This window comes from Lepidochelys kempii, chromosome 2, assembly GCF_965140285.1.
Source record: "Lepidochelys kempii isolate rLepKem1 chromosome 2, rLepKem1.hap1, whole genome shotgun sequence".
NCBI lineage: Eukaryota > Metazoa > Chordata > Testudines > Cheloniidae > Lepidochelys > Lepidochelys kempii.
This window is the reverse complement of record NC_136381.1, coordinates 241,839,367-241,864,084: the sequence shown is the minus strand read 5'-3', so window position 1 is coordinate 241,864,084 and position 24,718 is coordinate 241,839,367. Positions and strand designations below refer to the sequence as shown.

Genomic DNA, 24,718 nt, shown 5'->3' with positions numbered 1-24,718 from the left:
GGTCAAGTGCCACAATGATGGGCACTGTATAAGAACCTAAATAGATATAGAGATATTAAGTGACACCCAACATCATGGAGGAAATCAGTGTTGGAGGTGGTATTAGAACTCAGGGGTTTCTGGTTGTTCGTCATGTGCTCAGAACAAATGCCTCTTTCACAACTAGTCTCAAAATTCAGTTTCCTTGGAAAACTTACAATTTACATGGCTGTTGTACATGCTTTGTTAATGAAAAGATTTGACCACTCTGACTTATTGGTTAGAAGAGTTTAAAAACTTTTTTCTCTAGTCAAAGCAAATCCGATGTAAAACAGCAATGTTTTATTGTAGGTCAGAGTATTAAAAAAAAAAGAAAAGAAAATCACATCAACTAAATCTACACCAGGCTGACACTCAATTTTTATATCCCTGATCAAAAACCCAAAGGTAGGGGGACTGGGGCTATTGATGCAGCAACAAGCTCATGAAACTACACAGCTCTTTGAGGAGCCTTTCATTTTGAAAGGATTACAGCTGTAGCATAACCTGGAGTTCCATGCCTTTTAGTCAGAATCATTGGGCCCATCCAGACTCACCCACTAAGAAAAACCAGACCAATTCTTCTTTGAAAGATTTTGCTGCAAGAAATGGATCAGAAGCTGGACATCAGTGTAGAGCAGGGGTTCCGAAACTTGGTTCACAGCTTGTTCAGGGTAAGCCCCTAGCGGGCCACGAGATGGTTTGTTTACCTGAGCGTCTGCAGGTATGGCTGCTCGCAGCTCCCAGTGGCCGCGGTGCACTGTTCCCAGCCACGGGGAGCTGCAAGCAGCTATACTTGCAGACGCTCAGGTAAACAAAGCATCTCGTGGCCCGCTAGGGGCTTACCCTGAACAAGCTGCAAACCAAGTTTGAGAACCCCTGATCTAGAGGCTCTCCCTAGATAACAAATCCAATACATTAAATTCTTTAATGAATAACTTAGAGGGATGAGCTGATGGCTGCACACAGCTAACCCACCAAGTCAATGCAGCAACTGAACATGACAAACAGGAAAATTGGAATTATGTGTAAGAAACTGTCAAATCTCCCATAAAAGGAGAAGTTCTTAAGCCTACATACGTTTAAAAAAAAACAGGAAATTTTGTCTTCACACTATTTGAGGAAGAAGCAGGAAACTGAGTCATCGTCTTTGGACTCTGACTTTTAGAAGTTTTGGCCCTATTACAGAGGAGCATGCTTACCAACAAGAAAGCAGAGACCAATACAATATTTATTTGTGGGACTTATTGTTTGACCATTGACCTAAAGGGACAAAGACAGGATCCTAGAAGATTGAAAACAATCAGCTATAAGGATTAAATCTCACTATACAAGACAAAAAACTTTGGTATTTGTTAAAAAGGATTTTACATAACAGAAGGTCAAAATAAGCGGTATTATTCCCTGCAAAACTCAGAGTCCAAGTACAAGCAAAGGAATGCACATTTTATCCTGATTCAGTAAAGGAACTTTTACACAACCTAAAATGCAAATCATTCCTCACTGAATTAAATCCAGATCTTTGATTCTGAGTCACATGTAAACAAAGACCCTGGCTCATACAACACCTCTTTGCACCAGCTCAGTGAAGCTTAGAAGCCATAAAGCTGCCCTAACCAGGCAGCTGAGGTTTTTTCCAGCATAGCACAATCCTTGGATAGCACAGACCCAGTGTAGCTGCCCTTCATCATGCCCTCCACACAGACTCCTGGCATGAGGGACATGCCAGGAGAAAAGAGGCATTGCCAGACCATTGCTACACTCTAGTGATCCTCAGCTCACCTAATGGTCCCTGAAGCTGTCCTGTCTTGCTTGGTGGAGGTGGGGGGAAAGGGGTTAAACAGGTCCTCACAGGAGTATCTAGGTAGCATATAGCTACCTTTACCCACACCTTGTGTTCTGCACTGAACACAGTTCATCTGAGCATGAGGTTCAGGACCTATCCAATTTATCCCAGTCTAACTATAATGGATTAACAATTGCATTCAATATTGTCATGTATATTGTGTCTTCTTTAATTTTCTTCCCAAAGCCACAGTACAGCAGAGAAACTGTTAAGCATTGGTATGTTATATAGAGGCATCTTCCAGGCTTAGTTGCTTGCAGAAATGATGCTTTGTGTATAATGACATATTCCTCCATGCAAAAAACTGTTTCAACTTTGGATTGTTGGTATGTGTAAAACACAGAATTATAAACTACATTTAAAAGAAAATATATTATTTTTTAAAAATGGTGCCTTTCCTTTCTTCCTAAAGGTATTTCAAGGGAATGTCAACCCCACTGATGTTATTCATAGGATTTTTCCCAAGCCAGTGTTAGCACGATTTGTTCGGATCAGACCTGCAAGCTGGGAAAATGGGATATCGCTGAGATTTGAAGTTTATGGCTGTAAGATAACAGGTAGGTGTCCGGAAGATTTTGAAAACCTGACATTTGTTGTATTTACATTTGGCACTTTTTTCTTTTTAATGATTCTGTTCTCTAAAAAAAGACTATTCTCATAAAGTTGCCAGGTGTCTGGTTTTTTACCAGAATGTCTGGTCGAAAAGGGACCCTGACAGTGGCCTTTAAAAGTCCCGTCGGCGGTACAGCGAGGCTAAGGTAGGTTCTCCGCCTGGCTGGCTCCACATGGCTCCTGGAAGCAGTGGCATGCCCCCCCTCCACCTTCTAGGTGTTGGGGAAGCCAAGGAGCTCCACGTGCTGCCTCCGCTCCGAGCACCAGCTCCACGGCCAATGGGAGCTGTGGGGGCAGCACCTGAGAACACGGCAGTGTCCAAAGCTGCCTGACCATGTCTCTGCGTAGGAGTGAGGGGGGGACATGCCACTGCTTGAGGTAAGCGCTGCCCGGAGCCTGCACCCCTGACCTCCTCCTGCTTCCCAACCTCCTGCCCCAGCCCTGATCCCCCTCCCACTGAACCCTTCAATCCAAGCCTGGAGCCCCCTCCCACACCCTGAACCCCTCATTTCTGGCCCCATCACAGAACCCACACCCCCAGCCCAGAGCCCGTACCGCTCCCACACCCCAATTCCCTGCCTCAGCCCAGAGCCCCCCCCATACTCCAAACCCCTCAGCTCCACCCCCCAGCCCATAGCCCCCTCCTGCACCCCAAACTCCTCATCCCTGGCCTCACCCCAGAACCCGCACCCCCAGCTAGAGCCCTCACCCCCTCTTGCATCCCAACCCGCTGCCTCAGCCCAGAGCCCCCTCCCGCACCCTGAAGTCCTCATTTCTGGCCCCAGCTGGAGCCCTCACCCCCTCCCACACCCCAACCCCCTGAGGCAGCCCGGTGAAAATGAGTGAGTGAGGATGGGGAGAGCAAGCGATAGAGGGGGAGGGATGAAGTGAGCAGGGGCAGGGCCTCAGAGAAGGGGCATGGCAGGGGGCGGGACCTTGGAGGAGGGGCGAGGCAGGGGACAGGGCAAGGGTGTTCAGTTTTGTAGAAAGTTGGCAACCCTAGGTCCACATGTCTTCCACATTTGCATGGGCAGAGCCCTAAACAGGGGTATAGTTTGGCATAAAGTAGGTGGAATTAGCAAATATAAAAACCATAGAAGCAAAACCCCTGGAAAAATACAAACATTACTTTGGCATCATCTTTAGAGACTACAGATTTAAGGGGTGAGAAAACTGGGGTACAGTTTTCTTTTAATTATTTTACTATGTCATGCATTACTCTTTTGACAGTCCCTCACCTGGCCCTCCTTTCCGCACCCCATAGTCTCCAAGATATTCCCAGTTAGGCCAAGGGTTTTATTATAGATTTATTAAGGAGTTCATTTTGTATTTCAAAGCCAGGACAATGTAACATGGGATGAACAAAAAACCTTTATCTGGTCACTGAATATAAAGCTAGTTATTTACTGGTTTCAGAGTAACAGCCGTGTTAGTCTGTATTCGCAAAAAGAAAAGGAGTACTTGTGGCACCTTAGAGACTAACCAATTTATTTGAGCATAAGCTTTCCTGAGCTACAGCTCACTTCATCGGATGCATACTAGCTATTTACTGAATACCGCCCAATGTTAATATGAGTATCTAAACAGGGTGTCTAGATTTGCACTTGAAACTCAAATCAGCATTTATGTGAGGTGCATAAATGCCTAAGTGCTTATTTGGGCACTAGGATTTGCATGTTCTCTTTATAATATATAGTGGATACCCAAATTGAAAATTAGAAAAGATGTGAACGCACAGATCTACAAACCATTCCAACAACTAGATGTATAAGGCCAGATTCCCATTTGTGAAAGAACATTAGTCTGGTTGGAGTGCTGTTGCCCTTTTGTGGCACAGAGATCTCCCCAGATGATCTGTGTAAGCACTTTTGTAATGGCACCATCTGGCCCTCATTACCAGCAAAATGCTGTCTTTAAAAAACAAAACCAAAATAACAATTTTTGAATAAAAAAGTTTAATTTTTGAATTTAAAAAGTTACTTCCATTTTTTTATATTAATAAAATTCCCATTTACCCATAAAATTCCCAATCAGATGTCAAGAATTATAACATTCATAAACCAGTCGGAGAACACTTCGATCTCTCTGGTCACTTGAATACAGACCTAAAAGTCGCAATATTACAACAAAAAGACTTCAAAAACAGACTCCAATGAGAGACTGCTGAATTGGAATTAAATTTGCAAACTGGATGCAATTAACTTAGGCTTGAATAGAGACTGGGAGTGGATGGGTCATTACACAAAGTAAAACTATTTCCCCATGTTTATTCCCCCCCTCCACCCACCACTGTTCCTCAGATGTTCTTGTCAGCTGCTGGAACTGGCCCACCTTGATTATCACTACAAAAGGTTCCCCCCCCCCGCTCTCCTGCTGATAATAGCTCACCTTAAGTGATCACTCTCATTACAGTGTGTATGGTAACACCCATTGTTTCATGTTCTCTATGTATATAAATCTCCCCACTGTATTTTCCACTGAATGCATCTGATGAAGTGAGCTGTAGCTCACGAAAGCTTATGCTCAGATGAATTTGTTAGTCTCTAAGGTGCCACAAGTCCTCCTTTTCTTTTTGCGAATACAGACTAACATGGCTGCTACTCTGAAACCAAGAATAGAGTTGACAATGAGTTTTCTGATACTTCCTGGTTCCCATCAGACCAGAAATACTTGTGGTATTTTGGTACTTCCACTACCTTCTGAAACCAGGAAGTACAAAATTAAGCAAACAAAAAATAAATTAAATTAAAGACTCAACCAAAATGAGATTTGAGTTTGGAGGAAAGGGTCAAGTTATTTCTTATATTCTTTGAACTGGCTGTGGCATGTCCTTTTCTACTTTGGTTTTATGGCTGTATCAAATTTGCACAGATTAACTGTTAAACGTGGCCTGTTTCTTCTGTAGATTATCCTTGCTCTGGGATGTTGGGTATGGTGTCTGGACTCATTACCGACTCTCAGATTACAGCATCTAGTCAAGTTGACCGAAACTGGATCCCAGAAAACGCTCGTCTTATAACAAGTCGTTCAGGCTGGGCACTGCCACCAACTACTCACTTGTATACGAAGGAATGGCTTCAAGTCGACCTCGGTGAGGAGAAAATGGTGCGGGGCATAATTGTTCAGGGAGGCAAGCTCCGAGAAAACAAAGTGTTCATGAAAAAATTCAAGATTGGCTACAGCAATAATGGATCCGATTGGAAAATGATCATGGATGCCAGTAAGAAGAAGATAAAGGTGAGGGAGAAATCACTACATTGTAAATTCTCTTTTACAAAACACTTGCTTAGCTCTGATCTTTGGAAAAGGATTGTGTTGAGGTGATCCTAGGTCTAGGCTAAATAGGGAGACTTCTTCAGCAGCAAATCTAAACGAATGTTACTAAAACAGTACTGTGACTGTGGTCAGGCTCCAACAAGCCAATCCCAAATTGCTCCTCACTGCTATGGAGCTTTTGCTTATTTATCATCCCCCGCAAATGAGCGTGATCCCTGTTTCTGTTCGGTCATGTGCAGCAAGCACACTGTGGGTCTGAGGTATGCCTCGGAATCCTTTGCAACGCTGTGGTGACAAATGCTGAAAAGAAATGCTGGAGGGTTCTATTCTTAGCCTGGCTACTGGCTTTATGTGAATTTAGGCATATCACTAAATCTGTGTGTGCTTCATTTTCCCTAGCTGTAAAATTGGGACAATGCTATTTACCTCAAAGGGCAGATCTGAGGATTTCTGAATTGTATGTAAAGTGCACTGGGATAGAGGTGCTCTGTAAGGCCTGATGCAATGCCCATTGAAATCAATGAAAACTCCCGAATGATTTTGATAAGATATGGACCCCGTCTTCAATGCACAGTACTATTATATTATTACTAGTGCAGGATTTGGGACCCTGTCTGGGAAAGGCAATTGACACATATGGCTGAGCAGAAATAGCAAAAACTTTAGAGGAGGAAATGACATAGACAGAGGACCAAGTGGATTGTTGTGTGACTGAGCTGGTAGGAGGAAAAAAAGAGATCAACAACAAAGAGCAGGCCCCAAATAGTGTATTTGCCTAGGTCCAGTCCTGGATGCATACTCTGGAATGTTTTAAAAATATCTAGCCAAAATCCTGTCCATTTAGTCTCATGTGCCTTTTTGGTATCTTTGCCCAGAATGTACATTTAGATATTTTTGCCTGAAAGCACAACTGTCACCTCCATAATCTGCCTGTGTCTCCTACTCTATTACTTAAGAGATATCACCATTCACTGCGCAGGGCATAATGAACAGGAGGACTTGTGGCACCTTAGAGACCAACAAATTTATTTGAGTATAAGCTTTCGTGGGCTACAGCTCACTTCATCGGATGCATAGAATGGAACATATAGTAGGAAGATATATATACACATACAGAGAACATGAAAAGGTAGAGTAAGAGTCTCTAAGGTGCCACAAGTACTCCTGTTCTTTTTGCGGATACAGACTAACACAGCTGCTACTCTGAATCAGGTCATAATGCTTTGCTACTGACATGATAATGACAAAGAACCATGAATTGTACCTACAATAAGGGAATAAAGAGAGGAAGAGCAATGACAAAAATGCAGCAAAAAACTCCACACACCTGTTTATCTCAGTTCTGTTATTCTGGAGTTCAGGTATAAAGGCCATGCCTGCCCTGCCCCCTGTGTGTGCTGGGCCGGACCCGCCCCCCGAACCCCTCCTGCAGCCGAACCCCCTGTCCTGAGCCCCCTGCTGCCCTCCGCACCCCTCCTGCACCCTGACCCCCTGCCCTAAGCCCCCTGTCACACCCCTCCTGCATCCTAACCCCCTGCCCTGAGCCCCCTGCCGCACCTCACAACCCTCCTACACCCCGACCCCCTGCCCTGAGCTCCCTGTTGCACCCCACACCCTGACCCTCTTCCCTGAGCCCCCTGCCACACCCCGCACACCTCCTGCACCCCAACCCCCTGCCCTGAGCCCCCTGCCGCACCCTGCACCTGTCCTGCACCCCCTGGGGGCAGGAAGGGGGCGGAGTTGGGGTGGGGATTTCAGGGAAGGGGTTGGAATGGGGGCAGGGAATGGGTGGGAAGAGGCAGGGCAGGGGCGGGGCCTCACGGAAGGGGTAGAGTGGGCGCGGGGCTGGAGCAGCGTGGGAGGGGGTGGTCAGTGGTGCAGCCCTCAGACCAATGTACTAGTCCTCATGTGGCCCTCATGATCATATGAGTTTGAGACCCTTGGGCTAAGTGGACACATGACTAGCTTTTCTTAGCACATTTTGTAAATAGTGGGCTTCATTCTTTCCTGTTGCAACTCCACAGAAAAGTCCTTCTCAGTCCTGAGTCCTTCTTAGTTGATTATCTTTCTTCCTAATTTCTTTTGGGGATAAACACAAAATGGGGTCATCCTTTGAAGTTGACTACTCTTTCTCGTTACTATGAGTTGTGATTTCACCATAAAGTATGAAGAGGGTTTAAATCAATACTGAGATCTAACCATTTCTCTGTTAAAATGGATGTTGTTTTGACATGTACTTCCACACGCTGGATCAATGAGAAGAAAAATGTTGCCATATGCTTTAAGTGCTACACCGTATGTTACATGGCCTTCTGTTTTCTAATCCAACTGCTTGCCATCGTTGTCAAAAGTTAACAATGTTAACAAAAAAAGAATGCTAGCTAACCCATTTAAGTCTATCCAGAGCTTTCATTGCTATCAGAAATTAACTTCCAAGATTAATGGCTTTTTTAAAAATGTTGTGTTTTATAACAGTATAATCCACCCCAAAAATTCAAAACATTTTCTTCCTTAGAAAAAGTTTTATTAAAAGGGAATCTGATAAATCCTAGGATTTGGGAAACTGATGGATTTAAAATGTTAATAGAGGAATGTATTATTTTTAAATGTTAATAAAGCTGGACTGTACGGAATGCTAGCTATATTGAGTCCCAACATGAAAGTGGATTGGAAACATCCCTGTTTGTTTTATGAAATGAAACACATCATTTTCACTTGGGTAAAATCTTGACTTTGAAAAACAAACAATTGCATGTTATACAAGTAAAGAAAGAACTCTGAAAAGCTAAGCGGATCAGCAATATATATCACGGGAATAAAACACTGTCCTGTGTCTACCACCTCTTTTACTCTATCTCCCCATCCATGTCTTCATCTCATTTCACTTGGACTATTATAATTCTCTTCTCCATGGTCTCTTTAATTTCCAGCTCTTCCAGATTCCAGCATGTCTCCACCCACCTCAAATGTACAAAGAAATATATATCACTTCAATCCACAGGCAACTTCATTGGCTCCCTACTCATTTTAGGATTCAATTTATGTTTGCCCTCCTTCTATGTAACCCCCGTGGACTTGCTCCTATCTACATCATGAAGCATGTCTCTCTTTTTCCATTCTCCCTCCTGACATTCTCACTCTCTTTCCATGCTTTCTGGCCACTGATGCTGCAAGAATCTTCTCCTTTGCATCTCCTGCCATCTGGAACAATCTTCCTTAATCCATCTGCCAGGCTGACTTTGTTTTAAAATGTCACTAAGAATTATATATTTTCTCTCTTTCCAACACTTATTACCTTCCCTTTTACTGAGTTATTATTTATCTTTGTAACCAAATAAAGCATTTTATGGTACAGCCTGTATGAAAGACACAACTCACAATCACGTTTTGCTGTATGCACCTTCCTCTGTCCCTGCAAAGAAGATTGGTGTGTGTTGGAAATGAGCAATCAAAACTGAATCACAGGCAGGTCTATACTACAAAAGACAATGATTCAATATAATTATGATTCAATATAATTCTAGATGCCTCTTAAATTCTAATGCCTAGGTGTCAGTGCTGAGTACTGATGTCTTTTATAACACAGTTGTCATTATAATATGTTGCTATTAAGACTATTATTAAAAGAGAAGTCAGGATTCCTTAGATAACATATGTCTGCCTACTTTTACACATTAAATGGCTTGTCATATTCTTTTTCATACAGTAGGTAGCTACTCTGACCTTTTGAGCTGTATTAATATACAAATATAAAAAGAAAGCCTTAATAATTGTAAATTAATTAGATACAAATCGCAGTGCCTTCTGAATACCCATTCCTGACCAAAATCTTCTGAGTTCTCTCAGAACACTAGCTGACCTAGTGCTCTTTGAAAGAAATCCCAGAAACCCAGTCTTCTATAGGGAGTGAGGATAGTCATGCCATTATTATAAGCAGCTCTTAATATCAGTAATTCCAGGTACTGGTATATTTACCATTATTGGTACTATTGGTTTTGGGGTTTTTTGGTGATTAATACTCAAGACTCAACTCCACACTTTAGGGCCAGATTTTGCTCTGATTGATTTCAAAGGGAGCAGAGGCATGTCCTCTAGAATAATAATTTATTGCAAGGCCTTGCATATGCATATGTACACCACCCATTTAACTGTGCCTAGTTCACTCCACAATAAGGCTTGGTGTGCTCCAAAAGCCAGGCTCTGAGACACTCCAAACAGCCCCAAGATTAATTGTGGGTTAGACCATGCACAATTGAATAGGAAGCAGCAGGGCACTAGCTGGTACAGCCAAAGTCTCAGTCAAGTAAACTTGTACAGTTGCCAAAAAGGGTTGGGAGCTGCTGGTTTACTATATAGAAACTCAAACCAAAAACAAGTGGCATTTTTAGAATTACAGTGAAAAAAAATCAATAATCAGTTTTTCCTGTGGCCTATCCCTGCTTTGAAATACAAAATCAGCTTTTCCTGCTGCCTCTGCTTTGTCTGCCTTTGGATCACTAGCAGGAAAGTGCTGTGTGTTCAGTTGTGGTCTCATCCAAATAAGACGTGTATCTGGCAGCTGCTTTTCTTATCAATGCAAAAATGAAGCTTCATCCTGAAGGACTAAGAGCTGGAAGTTCCCTTAAATGTCACTGTAATCTCAAATTTGGATTCCAGTTCAAAGGAGATTTTGATTAGCATTGCGATTCAGCCAGTTCTTATACAATAAACTCTCAGCTGCTTTACATACAATTTATTGCTCTGTTCTTTTGTCTAGCCTGTACTTCAGTGAAATTATTTTATGAGTAATGCTGGAATTCAGGAGATCTGAGTTCCATTTCTGGCAATGCCACAGGTCTTCTGTATGATTCTGGGCACTTAATACTCTGTTCCCCACCTGTAAAATGGAAATAATGATATTTCCTTTTTTCCTATCCTTTATTCTCTATATTTGGAATGTAAGTTCTTCATGTCAGGAACTGTCGTTTACTGTGTATGTGCTGTGTGTGTATAGCACCTAGCACAATGGGGTCCTGATCTCAATTGGTGCCTCTAGGTATTGATGAAATACAAATAATAAATAGTAATAACTTGATCTACATACAGAACTTCCATTTCACTGACATCAGCAGGAGTCACAAGCAGTTGAAAGCTGCTGTATAACTAAGGGATCCACAATGCTGCTGAGAGATTTTTGTCCCAAATACATGTCCATCAAGCTGCTTTGCCCTCTGAAATTCTGTTGGGTACTCTTTGCAGATCTGTTAGTAGATAGTTTTCTTTGTTCTTATTCAAGACCAGTTTCATTGGAAGAACTCTTGCAGCTACTGCTCCTGAGTTTAATTTGCACCTTTTTAAAATAACTATAACTTATGAAACTCTGACTCTGTCACTGCGGGAAATCAGATTCAAGTTTTCTCTTGAATAGTTGGGTTATTATTATAACTACTTAAAAAGTGACAGGATCTTTTCCTCAGTCATTTTCTCCCCATGAAGTGCTGAAAATGTCACCCAGTAAAACCCCAGATATCACAGTGTCATTTAAAAACATGTCTCATTAGACACTCAGCTCCTGTTATGACCCTGATAGATTGGTTGCTACTGAGTTTATGAAAAATGAGATGTGTCACTTTTCAGAGATGCTTTAACTACATGTTCCTTCCTCATTTAAGAAAGGAATGTCAGGCACTTATTAAATTGGTAGGATTTGGCCTACTTCTCATCCAATTCAAATACTAGAGACCTAAAGAAAAAAAGACAATTGTTGAAAGCGATTTTTTTTTTAACAAGCAGCATTTGTCATGCCTTGCAGACTTTTGAAGGCAACACCAACTATGATACGCCTGAGCTACGTACTTTTGAACCCATAACAACCAGATTAATCCGTGTCTACCCTGAGAGAGCCACACATGGAGGACTGGGGCTGAGAATGGAACTACTGGGCTGTGAATTTGAAGGTAATTGCTCTGACAGAGATGAATGCATTGTATTAATTATTTTCATACAGATACACTCTGGCTTGGAGTACTGCTGAGCACAGCTGCTCCCATAGGAGTAGCACGTGGGACTCTTGCATCAGTGACTGCCATCAGTGCTGTTTCTTGGCCCGGTCAACGCCCTCACTGAGGACATTTGAATATGTCTGCGGCACTAAGTTATATATTATTCTTTCCACAATTCCTTTTGTGAATCCTTGTGATGGTCTCACCGCACAGGGTCTTCTGCTCCTTTAAGCAATCTCAGGATTACTTGACTATTGCACAAGAGGGGTGTGCAGCACTTTTCAGAGAGACCAAAGATGCGTCCCTACCCCCAAGTGGTTTGCAATTGAGGTTAGTTATATGACATGACACAGGAAGAGAAGGCTTCTAAGAATGGGGAGGCACATTTACACAAAATAAGATGCTGAGGACACTTTCTGCAAGGTAGACATCGTGTTACCCACTGTGGTGGGTTTGATAGGTTGGTTGAGTGGTTGTTGTTGTTTTTTGTTTGTTTGGGGTTTTTTTGCTAATCAAGGCCCCAGTTCTGTATCAGGCACCTAGAAGATAGATGGCCAGGACAAGAAAAGTCAAGGAATCAATCCTGCAACAGTGCCCTGAAGTATCACAATGGCTTTATTTCTGTATACCAAAAAAGTGATGTGCATTTGGTCATTTTATCGGATGGATAATAGTGCAGAAGGGTGGCCATTACAAACGATAAAGCTGCTGATCTTCTGCATTATTCTTATTTATATTTATGAAGCATCACTATTCAAGTCTATTGAGATTCTTACACTAGTCCTATTACAGTGGTATCCAAAGATAAATTAAAGCAACTAGTATATGACATGTGGTTCCTTCTCTATTCCATTCCCCAGGAGAAAGTGTGGGAGGTGTCGTTGTTAAAGCTGAACTATATGCTGCTTTGTGTGAAAGCCGGGTTGAAGAAGTGTGATTCACACTTGGCCTGCAAAGTGATGAGGTTGGAGGGACTTCTCTGTTTCTGGGGCCATTCTGTGGGAGTTCTCAGTTCCTGCAGGTCATTGCCCTTGCTTTTGATCAAGGAGAGAAGATGCAGTAGCTGCCCAAAAGGCCCTTGCTGTCTATGGTGCAATCATTCTCCAATCGAACTCAATGACTGTTTTGCTAACGATGTTCATAGGAACAGAATCAAACCCTAAAGCAGACACACAGCACTACATAGTACTCTACTCAGAAGGAAAGTGGGAGGGCATAAAGACTCTCCCTTCTATGTATTCATTCAAGGGCTGAGCACAATCACAGTCTTTATGCTCACCTGAACACAAGGTGAGTGAGGATAGTGCCATTAGAATTACTAGCCACTCCAAAAGTGGTGAAGAGGTTGGTCCATGGCTCCACCACACTATCCCATCCTGACCAGGAGAATTGGCTAGCCGGAGAAGGGATAGAAATTGTGATAGGAACAGAGACACAGAAGAAGTTGCAAAAATATGAGTGGGAGAAGGATCCAATGGGAATGATTAGCAGGAAGGTTTGCATGCAACCAGGGCATTCAGAGAGGTTAGGATGAAATAAGAGCTGAAATGCAGGCAAAGGTGGGATGATACCAGGTCCGCAAGGTCAAGATAAGAAGCTTGAACTTGATACCGAAGGCTAGAGGAAGGGATTCATAGAGAGAGATACCTGACTTAGGGAATAGATGTACTGTGTATAGGGTTGCCAATCCTCCAGGATTGGCCTGCAGTCTCCCAGCATCGGCACTGATCTCCCGGTGACTATTGAAAACAATTTTTAAATTTTAAGAAAATGACATTATGTCATGTTAGGGAAAAAAATCTCCCGGAATAGCTTCAGTCAGAGTTGGCAACCCTAACTACCTACTTCAGTTATGTAGAGACCTGTTCTTGTCTGTAACTAGAGCTACAGTGCACGTGGACCCTGTGGATCCACCATGTTTCATCCAGAATGGAGCTGCTAGAGGAACCTCAATCCATCCTGGAATTTCTGGCATACAAGGGGACTACATAACTTGCACCTGGAATGGCTGGCCAGCTCTGTGGGCTAATGCAGAGGAGGGAGGAGTCCAAGAGAGACACACATTATTGCATGGGCTTTCAGTACAGTGACCAGTTGTTACTGAAAATAGCAATATTCCAGAGTAGATAAAAGCTTGGTTCAAGCTCCCTGTGCTGATTACACTGAGCCAGCTAACTGCACCTGGCATAGCTACACACTCCTGATATAAAATCTAAATCTTATGCTTAAACAGTGTGTGTGGTGTCTGGGTTTTGTGATTTCCGAGTTGTTATTGCTGTTTGTTTGGTGGACATTGGGTCTTAGATACGTCTTCTGGCACCTTTCACAAATCACAGCTCTTAATCATAATAACAAAAGGTCAGACCTTTATTGGATAGGCAGCGGCTACCAGAATATCATCACCAGCCATAAACGAGTCATGGCCAGCAGCGGCTACTGACATCATTAATGTCTCATATTTATGAATATCTTTAAAAAAATAACTTTCACACCTTCAAATTAAGCAATAGCATTGATAATGATGCTTTTCTGTCTCTGTTACCCTGCCTATAATCAGACAGTTCCTCTCCCACACAGGCTCCGAAGGGAATGGTTATATGTTGCCCACCATTTTTAATGTTTAGTTACACAAGGATGATGCTTAAAACAGTAATCAGAAGAGTGGGTGGATTAATATTGGTTTAAAAATTTCAAGGATTAATATTTCCTAAGTAAACTCTATTGCATGGAGTTTAGGAAAGGAGGACTAAATCCAGATCAGCATAATCCTAAAAGTCAAATTGTGTCCTGGCTGGTGCTGGAGCTAAATGGGAACAAGGGATACGGGAGGTAAATCCTGTGATCAAACCAGGGCAGGATCCTGCTGGGGGGGATGGGAACTCATGGTGCAGCACATTTAGCTGCTGCTCAGAAAAAGAGATAGTGGATGGTCCCCCAGGTTAGTGCAAGGACGTCCCCCAGGCTAGTGCATGCTGCTGACTGATGTGTAGGGGCTGGCTAGCAGAGTCGTGGGCCTGCCTCCCTAATGCGAGATTATGCATGCCTGTGGCTGTGGTGCATGGGCACGCTGGACAGTGGAGTCCCTCTCCTGACTGTGAAGTAAATACCTGCTCTGTGGAAAAAAGGGCTCCCTCTGCCTCCTTCTTCCCCTTCACACAGACTTCTGCACAGGCCCGCATTCCACGGCCCCAAGGGACTTGGTATGGCCCAGAGCTAGGCCACTAGTGAAGTACGTGGTATGTAGCAAGTGAGCATGCACCACTCATGCTGCTCCTTTTCAGAACATTCTCTCTCTCAGGTCCGCCCACAGGCACCCTGCTCTGCAGCAGAAGGATGGCTCTTGTACCAAATACAGCACCTCCTCTCTTCCCCTCCCACATGCCCTGCCCTCTACTGTGCCGGATGTCACCCTTCATTAGTAGGAGCATATCACTCATCAGATTGTAAATAATAGAAGGATGTTACTATGATTAAATCCCCCATTCCCTCCCTGCACTTCAGATCAAACACCCTTAATGGGCGGTTAAAGGGCGGCGGTGGGGGGGGATGACAGTGAACAGATCGTAGGAAGGAAATCCAAGGGGATTCTTTTCACCTACTGTAGCACATGAAGTACAATATACTTTGTTCATCAAAATCGCACAGCTGAGACAATGACAAGTCCCCAGGACACATTTTAACTGAGTAACCCCGGGATTTTGTTTCAGCACCGACATCAGTCCCTACCACTACAGAGGGCAATCCTGTAGATGAGTGTGATGATGACCAGGCAAACTGTCACAGCGGAACAGGTGATGACTACCAACTGACAGGTGCAGAAACCATCCTCATTCCATTGCAGCCTCATTTTAGTTCATGTTGATCACCAATTACCAGCTAAATGTCTGTCTTGATTGAATCACTCATGATGAATGGACATTGGTATGCAGTTTGTATTGTCTGCACTGTCACAACATAGGCATCTGCATTTTATATGTGACAATACTTTTGATTGTTTTCTCCACTGTGTAATTTTTGAGGCAAAGAATAGTGACTAGCAGGCAGATAGGGCATTTTTGGACCAAGAATTGCATCTAACCAAATGCCTTATTTAACTTTCCCTCAGGAAAAAAACCCTGGACAGACCTTTAGGAAAAGTTTTATTCTGATACCAAAGGTAGCTCAAAATGAGGGTATTGCTGAGACTCAAGAGGCCCATTTTCACACTTCTTTTGTGCCCTTGCCATCTGGGGCAGGATTCCCTGCTTAGCCATTGCCCTTTCCCAAGAGGCCATTGAGTAAACAAATACACATTCACACAGAGACAGCCGTGATCTATCTCTTCTCCACTGTCCCTCCAACACAACCATATAAGGGGTGGCTGCTAACGTCTTCAGGATACCCCCACCAGCATAGAGATAGGAAGACAAAGAGTCCAAAGCAGTGCACTGCGGTGGGCTCATACGGCCACAGACCAGGGTGTTTATGTTTCTTTTTTGTTCTTGTGCATAGAGACCCCTTCTCTCTGCATAAGTTGGCGCTGCACAGTCAGCTTTGGTATTTTTCTGTGGCTTACATATCTCAGAGGATTATGTGTCTGATCTATTGGAAAAGGCCCTCGGTTAGCAGAAATATACACTGACACCAACAGGGCTTATTTTCAGACAAACTGATACAAGTTATTGCACTATCACTCCCTTCCATGGTTAGCCACTAAATGTGTATTGCTTCCTATATCCATAATATAAAATATGGCTTAAATTTGGCACTCTGTGTCTGAGAGCACTTTGGATAACCTTAGATAGTTGGGGGTGGGAGGGGGGCTTGCACTGGAAGCAGTCAAGAGTGGATGCAAAAAACCTGCCCTTTCAGCATCCAGCTCCTTCTGAGCCTTCACTGTATTTCCTGTAAACACAAGTTGCAAACAGAGGGTTTTATTCATAGTTAAAAAATACAGATCTTTTGAGCAGAAGTGGCACTGCACAGTCCCAGTCCCTGCTTTTCAAATCACAGTATCCTAGCTGATTTTTATTCTTTTGAAAATAGCCAAAGCAATGAATCTGAAATAAGGAAATACCATCTGACTGCTAAATAGTTCAGAAAGCTTTCAGCATCAGTAAACCTTTGGATTTCTTGCATGCATATATCTCCAGAGCTGATTCAAAGAAATCTGGGGCCTTCTGTGATGACATTCAACTGGGGCCCCTAGTTGCAAGGCTCACAGTTTAGGAGCAGATGGTGCATGGCACAGGTGCCCCATCTGAGGGGTAGGGGGAAGAAGGAAGGAGCACACAAAGAGCTTCCCAGTTCAATGACATTCACAGTCCCTGCTCTCCAGCGAGAAAGGAACTGCACCCATATCAGGAGGATATGAGACCATGGCCCCAACCATCCACCCTGGCCAACTCTACAATACACTACAGGGAGCAGTCTGAACCATCCAACACAGTGATGCAGCCTTCAGTCTTCCCTAAGTGCTAGGCCACTCGGGGAGGGAACAGAACCAGGTCACCTGGCTCTTAGTCCAGTGCTCTATTTCCACTGCACAACACTGCCTTTTTATATAAAGCTTTTCAATAAAGCCTTCAGGCTTTAATATTATTCATTGCTTGTATTACAATCGAACTTAAAAACCCCAGCCTGCATCAGGCCCCCATTGTGCTAGGCACTGTTCAGACACGTGGTATTTTATGGAGATAATATACATAACACAAACATGTAATGATGCTAATTTAATTATTTAAGTGAATTTTCAAAATGTATAAAAGGAATGTTTTATGCTGTGTAAATTGTGTGCCACACTACGGATACTGGACAGGTGAAGAGCTGATTTTTCAGCTTCTTCCCTTTTTTTGCTAGTTTTCAATTAGCATGTGAAAGGTTACATTCTCAAATATATAACTCTGTCAGATTCAGCTGCTTGATAGTATTTACACAAATGTAAGTATCAAAATAACCTTGTCTGACAATATAACTGTCATTACACTCTAGACCAGATTCTTCCCTGGTACACTTTGGCCCCAAATATAGCTAAATTATTTGTGTGTCTTCCTGCATCGTCATCAGACTCTCCATTATATCACTCACTCAGACAGAAAACCAATATAGCTTGGGCATTCAATTTCATTAAAACTCATCCTAGGCCTTTCTCTAACGTGTAAAACTTACTGGTGAGAGAAGGGAGATTTGGCTGATAATCAGCAGCCTATTGCTTCATAAACAAGCGTTCCTCTTCCTTTACTTTTTGTTTCCTTTATCAATATGATGACATCAGCAGTAAATTACTGAGTGCAGAGTGGAACCAAGGCTCCACCCATTCCTTGCCTACCTGCTCCAAGAAGAAAACACGTGGAATAGTTTCTCCATTCTATCCCGTGTGCCTGAACACAAGATCCAGGCTGTCCATGTCAGGATAGAAGAGAAGCTTTTCATCCATCTCATCCCTTCCACAGGCACAAAGTCTGTGTCAGATTCTAGCCCAGATCCAGCTGAGCCTTGTGGAGTTTTGATGTGAACTCTCCTCACAACTTAGCTACAAGACAATGCTGGGGAAGGATCCTGCAGTCGCTGGGGATGGACTAGGTTCCCTAATGTAGATCTTTTCTATCCCTGATTTGGGAGGCAGCATAGTATGGATGCTTGAGTGCAGAGTTGGGTTTTAGGAAGTCCTGAATTCTAGTCCCCAGCTCTGCCAGTAAGTTACTTCAAGGAAGACTTGCTGTAAGTTACTTCACTTCTCTGCCTAATTTTCACCATTCATAAAATGAGGACAATCACAGTGAACGTTGTAAGCATTAATTAGTTAGTGTTTCTAAATGGTTTCTTCGATATACAGCTCTACATAGGTGCTGTTTGTTATTAATATTTTCTATTATTCTTGTGTTGAAAAAGGAAACCAGATCTCTCTCTCTCTCTCTCTCTCTCTCTCGCTCATTCTGTATGAGATTTATGCATGCACATTCACATATGTATGTGCTTAGCCAGACAAACATCTCGGTAATATTTTTCATGTATATTTAGAAACTTCCTAATGATTGCTGTGTCTTACTGTCCTGTTTCATGTGTCATATCATGTATAATTTATTTTTCAGGTGGTACTACAGTGCTGACTACAGAAAAGCCGACAGTAATAGACAGTACAGTACAGCCAGGTATAAAAAAGAAATTTTCTCATTAAAAACATAGTAAATTCCTTACCCAAATCTCATGCCAAAGACAAAAATAATGAATTGCAGCACTTCCTGGCTTTCTGTTCCCTAAAAGTCTCTGAAGTAAAGAAGCATCTGGTCTTTGAGCTTTGTACAGTAAATATTTAACTCCTTTCATCCACATGTATATGCAGTCAACAGCAATATTTCCTTCTGCAAATGCCTAATGGTGACAATACTCGTTATAAACTAAACTAACTTAATCACGCCACAAACTCCATTTAAATGCAGCATATGTGTGACACTGTTTGCAAGCTCCAGATGAAAAAAACAGACAGAAAGACAGATTCACTATTGACATCCCTCACAATTCTGCAAAACCAAGATAAAGAAAGTTTGCCAGTTTTCTCCACCACAGAGCTGGCAAGTTTACAATATTATTTTCTAGCAAGTACTTTCAAAATGGGGTTATATAAACTGCTACCATAAACTTGCACTAAGAGGAAAGGAGCTGTCATGGGCAGCAAGTCATCTTTCCTTAATCAATACAATAGCTAACAGCTTTTACAATCCTTCATTTGCTACTTCCCCCTGCTTCACAGCCCAGGCTTCACAGCATTTGAGTTCTGGACATTTTTAATATCCTGTACAATTTAAAAAAAAAACAAAACCCAAACTCCTAAAAGTATGAGCAGCAATTTTAAATGCTCTGCATTAATAACTGTGGACTGGTGAGGAGGTCAATGTTCAGTTATTCCCATTTCCTTTAGTAAAGCACAGCCAGGCACGGTCTCCCAAGTAATTTATTATTAACAGGGTGTGTAACTGTGTATCAGTGTTTCCTCCACAATAGGACACCATCAGGCTTTGCTTCAAGCAAAAAGAATTGTGTTAATAATTAGAATGCTTCCTTAAGGACACTGGTGACCTGATTAAGAAGCAAAATTGACTTAGTTTAGAAGTTGTTTTTGTTCTTAATTTCTGATTCCCAGAATAAAGGTGTATAGGTGAAAACTTTCCCCCCACCTCAGAATTTGTTTCCCTTGTCCTAGGCATGTGTTTAGTCAGCATGTATTATTCTGAGCAATGTCCTGCTTTCGAGTCAAGATGGGATCTCAACAGACAGCTCTGCCTGCCTGCTCCTGCACCACCTCGGTTAGAGGGAACAACCAGCTTGCAGGTAGAGCTGGTCAGAAAAAGTCAGACAAAGCAGTTATTGATTGGAAAACGTTGTTCTGTCAAAATCGAAATACTTTGTGACATCATGTCAATGCTGTCAACATTTTGTTTTGCAGTAAAAAGGGGGGTGGGGAAGAGTTCCAAAACATCCCAGTAGGACATTTTCAGAATGAAACATTTTGATTTTTCCTTTCAAAATGATTTTTTTCTTTCTAACATTCTTATTATGTATTATATATTGTAACAAAACAGTCTGACCAAGCCAGAGTGATTGTTTTTTAATTTGCTTTCACTGAGAATTTTGAAATTTTGGTATTTGCTTCCATATAGGAATGAAAACAAATCTGGAAATCTCAAAATCCTCCATGAAATGGAATTTCCACTCTGCACACAGCTCCAGTTGCAAGTTATGCTGAGTCTTGTTGGCTTGAGTGGACTGTTCCGTAATATGACTGACTACTTTTGGCAAGGGCAGGGTAGAGTCTTTCAGGATCTCTTCATTGTCTTTCTTTACTGCCCGCCCCCCCACACTGCCGTTACTTGCTCTGTGATGAGCCAGCATTTTTCCAGCTAAAGACATTGCTTTGAGGCACCCTTCAGAGCTTGCCAATGTTATTTCCCTTTATTGTTCAGTCAGTCACTTGTGTTCACCTAGGCACTACTTCCTCCCATGGCATAAGGGATAAGCGCCGATCCCAAACTCCAATTCTCCATGTGGCAGCATATAACAAAGGCTCACAGACAGATGGGCAGCCAGATAAAATAGTGATGGTCCCTGAAAAAATGTTTATAAATTAAAACAAAAGTTCCAGAATCTTTGCACTGCCTCACTGCAAGGCATCCTTAAACGCTGCATAAAGGGGAAGCTGAGGATATTCCCTAACATTGGGGAAATCTCTAGTGATGTGAAGGCAGTGTAAGTGGCTCTCCATCACCCATTCCTGTTGTCATAAGGGTCAACCTTGGACATGGAGTGGCAGAAAAGGGGCAAGTAAGTTTGGGAGGGATGGGGTCGGGCAGAGTGCAAGATCCCTACTCAGATCCCCAGCCTCTGCAGCTACTGGTTGCAAGCAGTGTAATTTAAACTAACCTTGAAGCTGGTCTAAGTTATTCCTGGGACCTCTTTGGCCCCCACTGACCCAGGATTGGAGGAGTGACTTAGAGCCATCTTTCTCCACCCCCTCTCCTCAGCTGCTCCAAGTGTAACTTCAGTACAGCAGTCAACGGCCCTCGGATTCGGTCCTGATTCTATTTAAATCAAAGAGATTTTTGCCATTGATGTCAGTGGGGCTGAGTCCTAGGGAAGTTAGAAACAAGAATGGAATAAAAAATGCTTAAAGGTTTGAATTTCTTAGGAGAGTATCTAAACTGCTTGCAAAAGTTGAAAAGTGTCGAGTCACCCAGACACCTAATGTGGCATTAACAGTCCTGCCCACCAAGATGACTACTTGACAAGTGTCATTCCTGTGCCTTGTCAGCCCAGTTCTTTTTAAACCTCTCTTGCAGTGGCAAGGAATTGATTTAAAGAACCAAGTGGCATGCTCAACTCTTGCCTATTTACACATAAACCAAGCTGTGTATTTGCACTATATGTGCTCAACAGGTGTGCACAGCCCTGTGTAAATCAGGAAAGTTAATAAATCAAATGTTTTGTTTCATGCAATTGTAATAACTGGTTTACAAAGATACATCAGGTAAAATGAGGGGACAAGAAACATCTTTAAGGTAGAGTGTGTCTGATTCTCTTTACACTAGGGCAACGTTACACCACTATACAGAGCCGCCTGGGGGGGGCAAGTGGGGCAATTTGCCCCAGGCCCCCACGAGAATGTGTGAAGTCTGAGGTCTAAGACAGGGAAGGGGCCAGTAGCGTAGCTAGGGTGGGAGCGGGGCAGCGGCTGCTCTCCCACTGAGCACAAGTGGTACCTTTTTAATTTTTTGGCGCCTTTTAAATTTTTACTCACCCGGCAGCGCTCCGGGTCTTTGGCGGCATTTCGGTGGCGGATCCTTCAATGCCGCCAAAGACCCAGAGCGAGTGAAGGACCCGCCTCCGAAGTGCCACCGAAGACCCAGAGCACCACCGGGTGAGTACAAGTGGCTGGCACCTTTTTTTATGTCCGCTCCCCTTGTTCGCTTCACCTGGCTACGCCTCTGGAAGGGGCCCCTGAAATTGCTTTGCCCCAGGCCCCCTGAATCCTCTGCGCGGCCCTGCCACTATAGTAGTGTAAAAGGACCTTAAAGTGTGTGAAAATATAATTTACTCCCAGTTTAAGACTGCTTTACACTGCCAGAGTGGTAAATGAGAATACTGTAAATGAGAATCAGATCCAGTATGTGAGCACTGACGTGGTCCAATTATTTTGATAAATTCCCATTTTAATGTTCAGATAACCCTGATTCACAGCATCTATGAAGAGTTTTCTTCATGTCCTGAATGCCATTCTGTTCCTTCTTGCCTCCAGTTGGTGCAACTGTAGAAATATGTCAGACTGTGTCCCAAGAAAGATAAATGGACTTGAAAGGAACTCACCCAGCTGGATTTTCAAATGACTAGCTTGTTCATATGCAGCATTGATGATTACAGCTGTGAGCAAGATGTAGCCTGGAAGTACAGCCATTGGATACTTTCTGAGAGGATAAATTGGTTTAATTCCATACCACATAAACCTACATTTTTAAAGAGTGGGGATTTTGCCACACATAACCAATTGTTTCTAGTGCAAACAACCTGATATGCATTTGAGCTATGGCCAGTTTACTCCATGCTGTTGTTACAAAGCAAACCTAGCGATTGCTTAACAAGTCATGAGAGGATCACTGTAGTTCAAAAAGATCTTCTAGTGGCATGGACCCAGTGTCACAGCATCTAAATTTCCTTTCTCACAGCTGCCAACATAGGGTCCATGGGGGAATGGCTGCAGCTGACCTCTAGCTATTGCATCACTCCCTGGGACCTTGAAGAGTGTGATTTAGAGCAGCTCTACACCTGGTGCTCCTCAGCCAAATATCTATAGCTAAAATGTCCATTTCTCATTTTATGGGCCCTTTTAATTCCTAATCTCTTTACTGCCCATTCTTGCACTTCCCCATTAAGTTGTTTTCTAAACACACTGAAATGTCATGCCTTTCCCTAACACTGCTGTTCTGTTTTTCTGAAATATGCATTAGCACCAGGCCAATTTTTGAGAAAACAATAGAGACAGAGCAACAAATACTTCAAATAACTGCAAGCATACACTGGCCCAAACCTGATTGCCTAACTCACAAAAAAAGTCCCATTAACTTCAGCAGAACTACTCCCATGGGTTAGGTGAGCCAGAGTTAGCCCATTGAAATCAAGGGGACTATCTGGGTAAAAGAAGCCCATTTTCACTCCCAACCATGGTATCTACCACACCAAAGCTCAGATACATAGAAACTGCCATATTAGTTCAGACCAGGGTCCATCTAGTCTAGTATTCTGTCTCTGGCATTGGCCAACACCAGATATTTCAGAGGAAGTTGCAAGAAACTCCACAATAGGCATACGTTGGATAATGTACCCCCCCACCCCATGAAGGTCTCATGAATCCCTACTAGTTAGAGATTGACTTAAACCCTGAAGCATGAGGTTTTCTAGCTCTTCCAGCACTCTTTTTTAGAATTAAATAATTTTCTCTAGACCATTCACGGTGTTATATACTTTTATCATGTTCCCTGTTACTTGTCTCCTTTCTAAAGTAAACAGTCCCAGTCTTTTCAGCCTCATTGTGTGTGCTATGTGATAGCTTCAGACCAATGTGCTGCATAGATCACAATTTTCCTGTGTTGTGGTTTGTATGTTGTGAGGGATGTCACAAGCTTTGCATGATGCTGCCTTTGGGGTTCAATCAAATAAATGTTGTTTAACATTTTTCTTCTACTTTTTTAAAGTCCTATTTCATGGATGCAATGTCACCGCCATGTGACGCAGCTGTCTTTCTCATCATCTTTAGCCGTGAAAGGATATTTTTTGCTAACTTAAAAACTTTCACATCACTGCAACATAGCTCTCTTCCTTCAAAAACTTCCTTTGACTTTGAAGTGTTCCCTTTTAGGGCCTAATCCCTTTAATCTTTACTCAGGGCCCCACTGTCTGTGAGAATAACCTATGTGGGAAGGCATTTCTTACATGTTCTTTCCTCCAGGCCAGATGCTCCCCCTGCTCTGTGGAGAAGCTGGGAATTCTGCTCCTTCAAGCTTTGGATCCCCTCTGTCCAAAAAGAGCCTGGGGGATCCCCTGGAATAGGGAATCCACCCAGTAGCCCCTTGCCTCTCTTCTACAACCCAGCTCCATTATTACTTCTTGGATCCTTCAGGAGCTATGGTTCCAAGGGTTCCCCCAACAGAAATTGCCTTCTGTACCTCCCCTGCAGGGTGGTTCACAATAAGTAGGGGAAACTCTGTAATACTGCAGGTACTGCATTGTATTTGCATTGGCTTTCCTTGTGAGTTGGAGATAAGAATGAAAAGGAGCACAGCTCATGTCCCCGAGTTGATATTGATGGGCGCATGAGGCCCTCTGTTCTTAGTTCTTACCCACACAAAACTCTCATTGAAATTAATGGAAGTTTTTCCTGAATGAGGACTGACGGACAACTGAATAACGACTTCAGGATTTGGCCCTTTGAGCAGTCACTTTGTTGAGAGTGGGGGGTTGT

The 24,718-nt window shown here is 42.9% G+C and overlaps 1 protein-coding gene across 1 annotated transcript in view; it reads left to right on the top strand.

The window, feature by feature from the left end:
• Window positions 1-24,718, top strand: part of NRP1 (neuropilin 1) — a 130,674-nt gene that overhangs the window by 93,071 nt on the left and 12,885 nt on the right. The window contains 5 exon segments of the mRNA XM_078851847.1: window positions 2,277-2,421; window positions 5,382-5,713; window positions 11,544-11,688; window positions 15,441-15,545; window positions 18,804-18,863. Of these exon segments, the coding sequence (XP_078707973.1) occupies window positions 2,277-2,421; window positions 5,382-5,713; window positions 11,544-11,688; window positions 15,441-15,545; window positions 18,804-18,863 (787 nt within the window).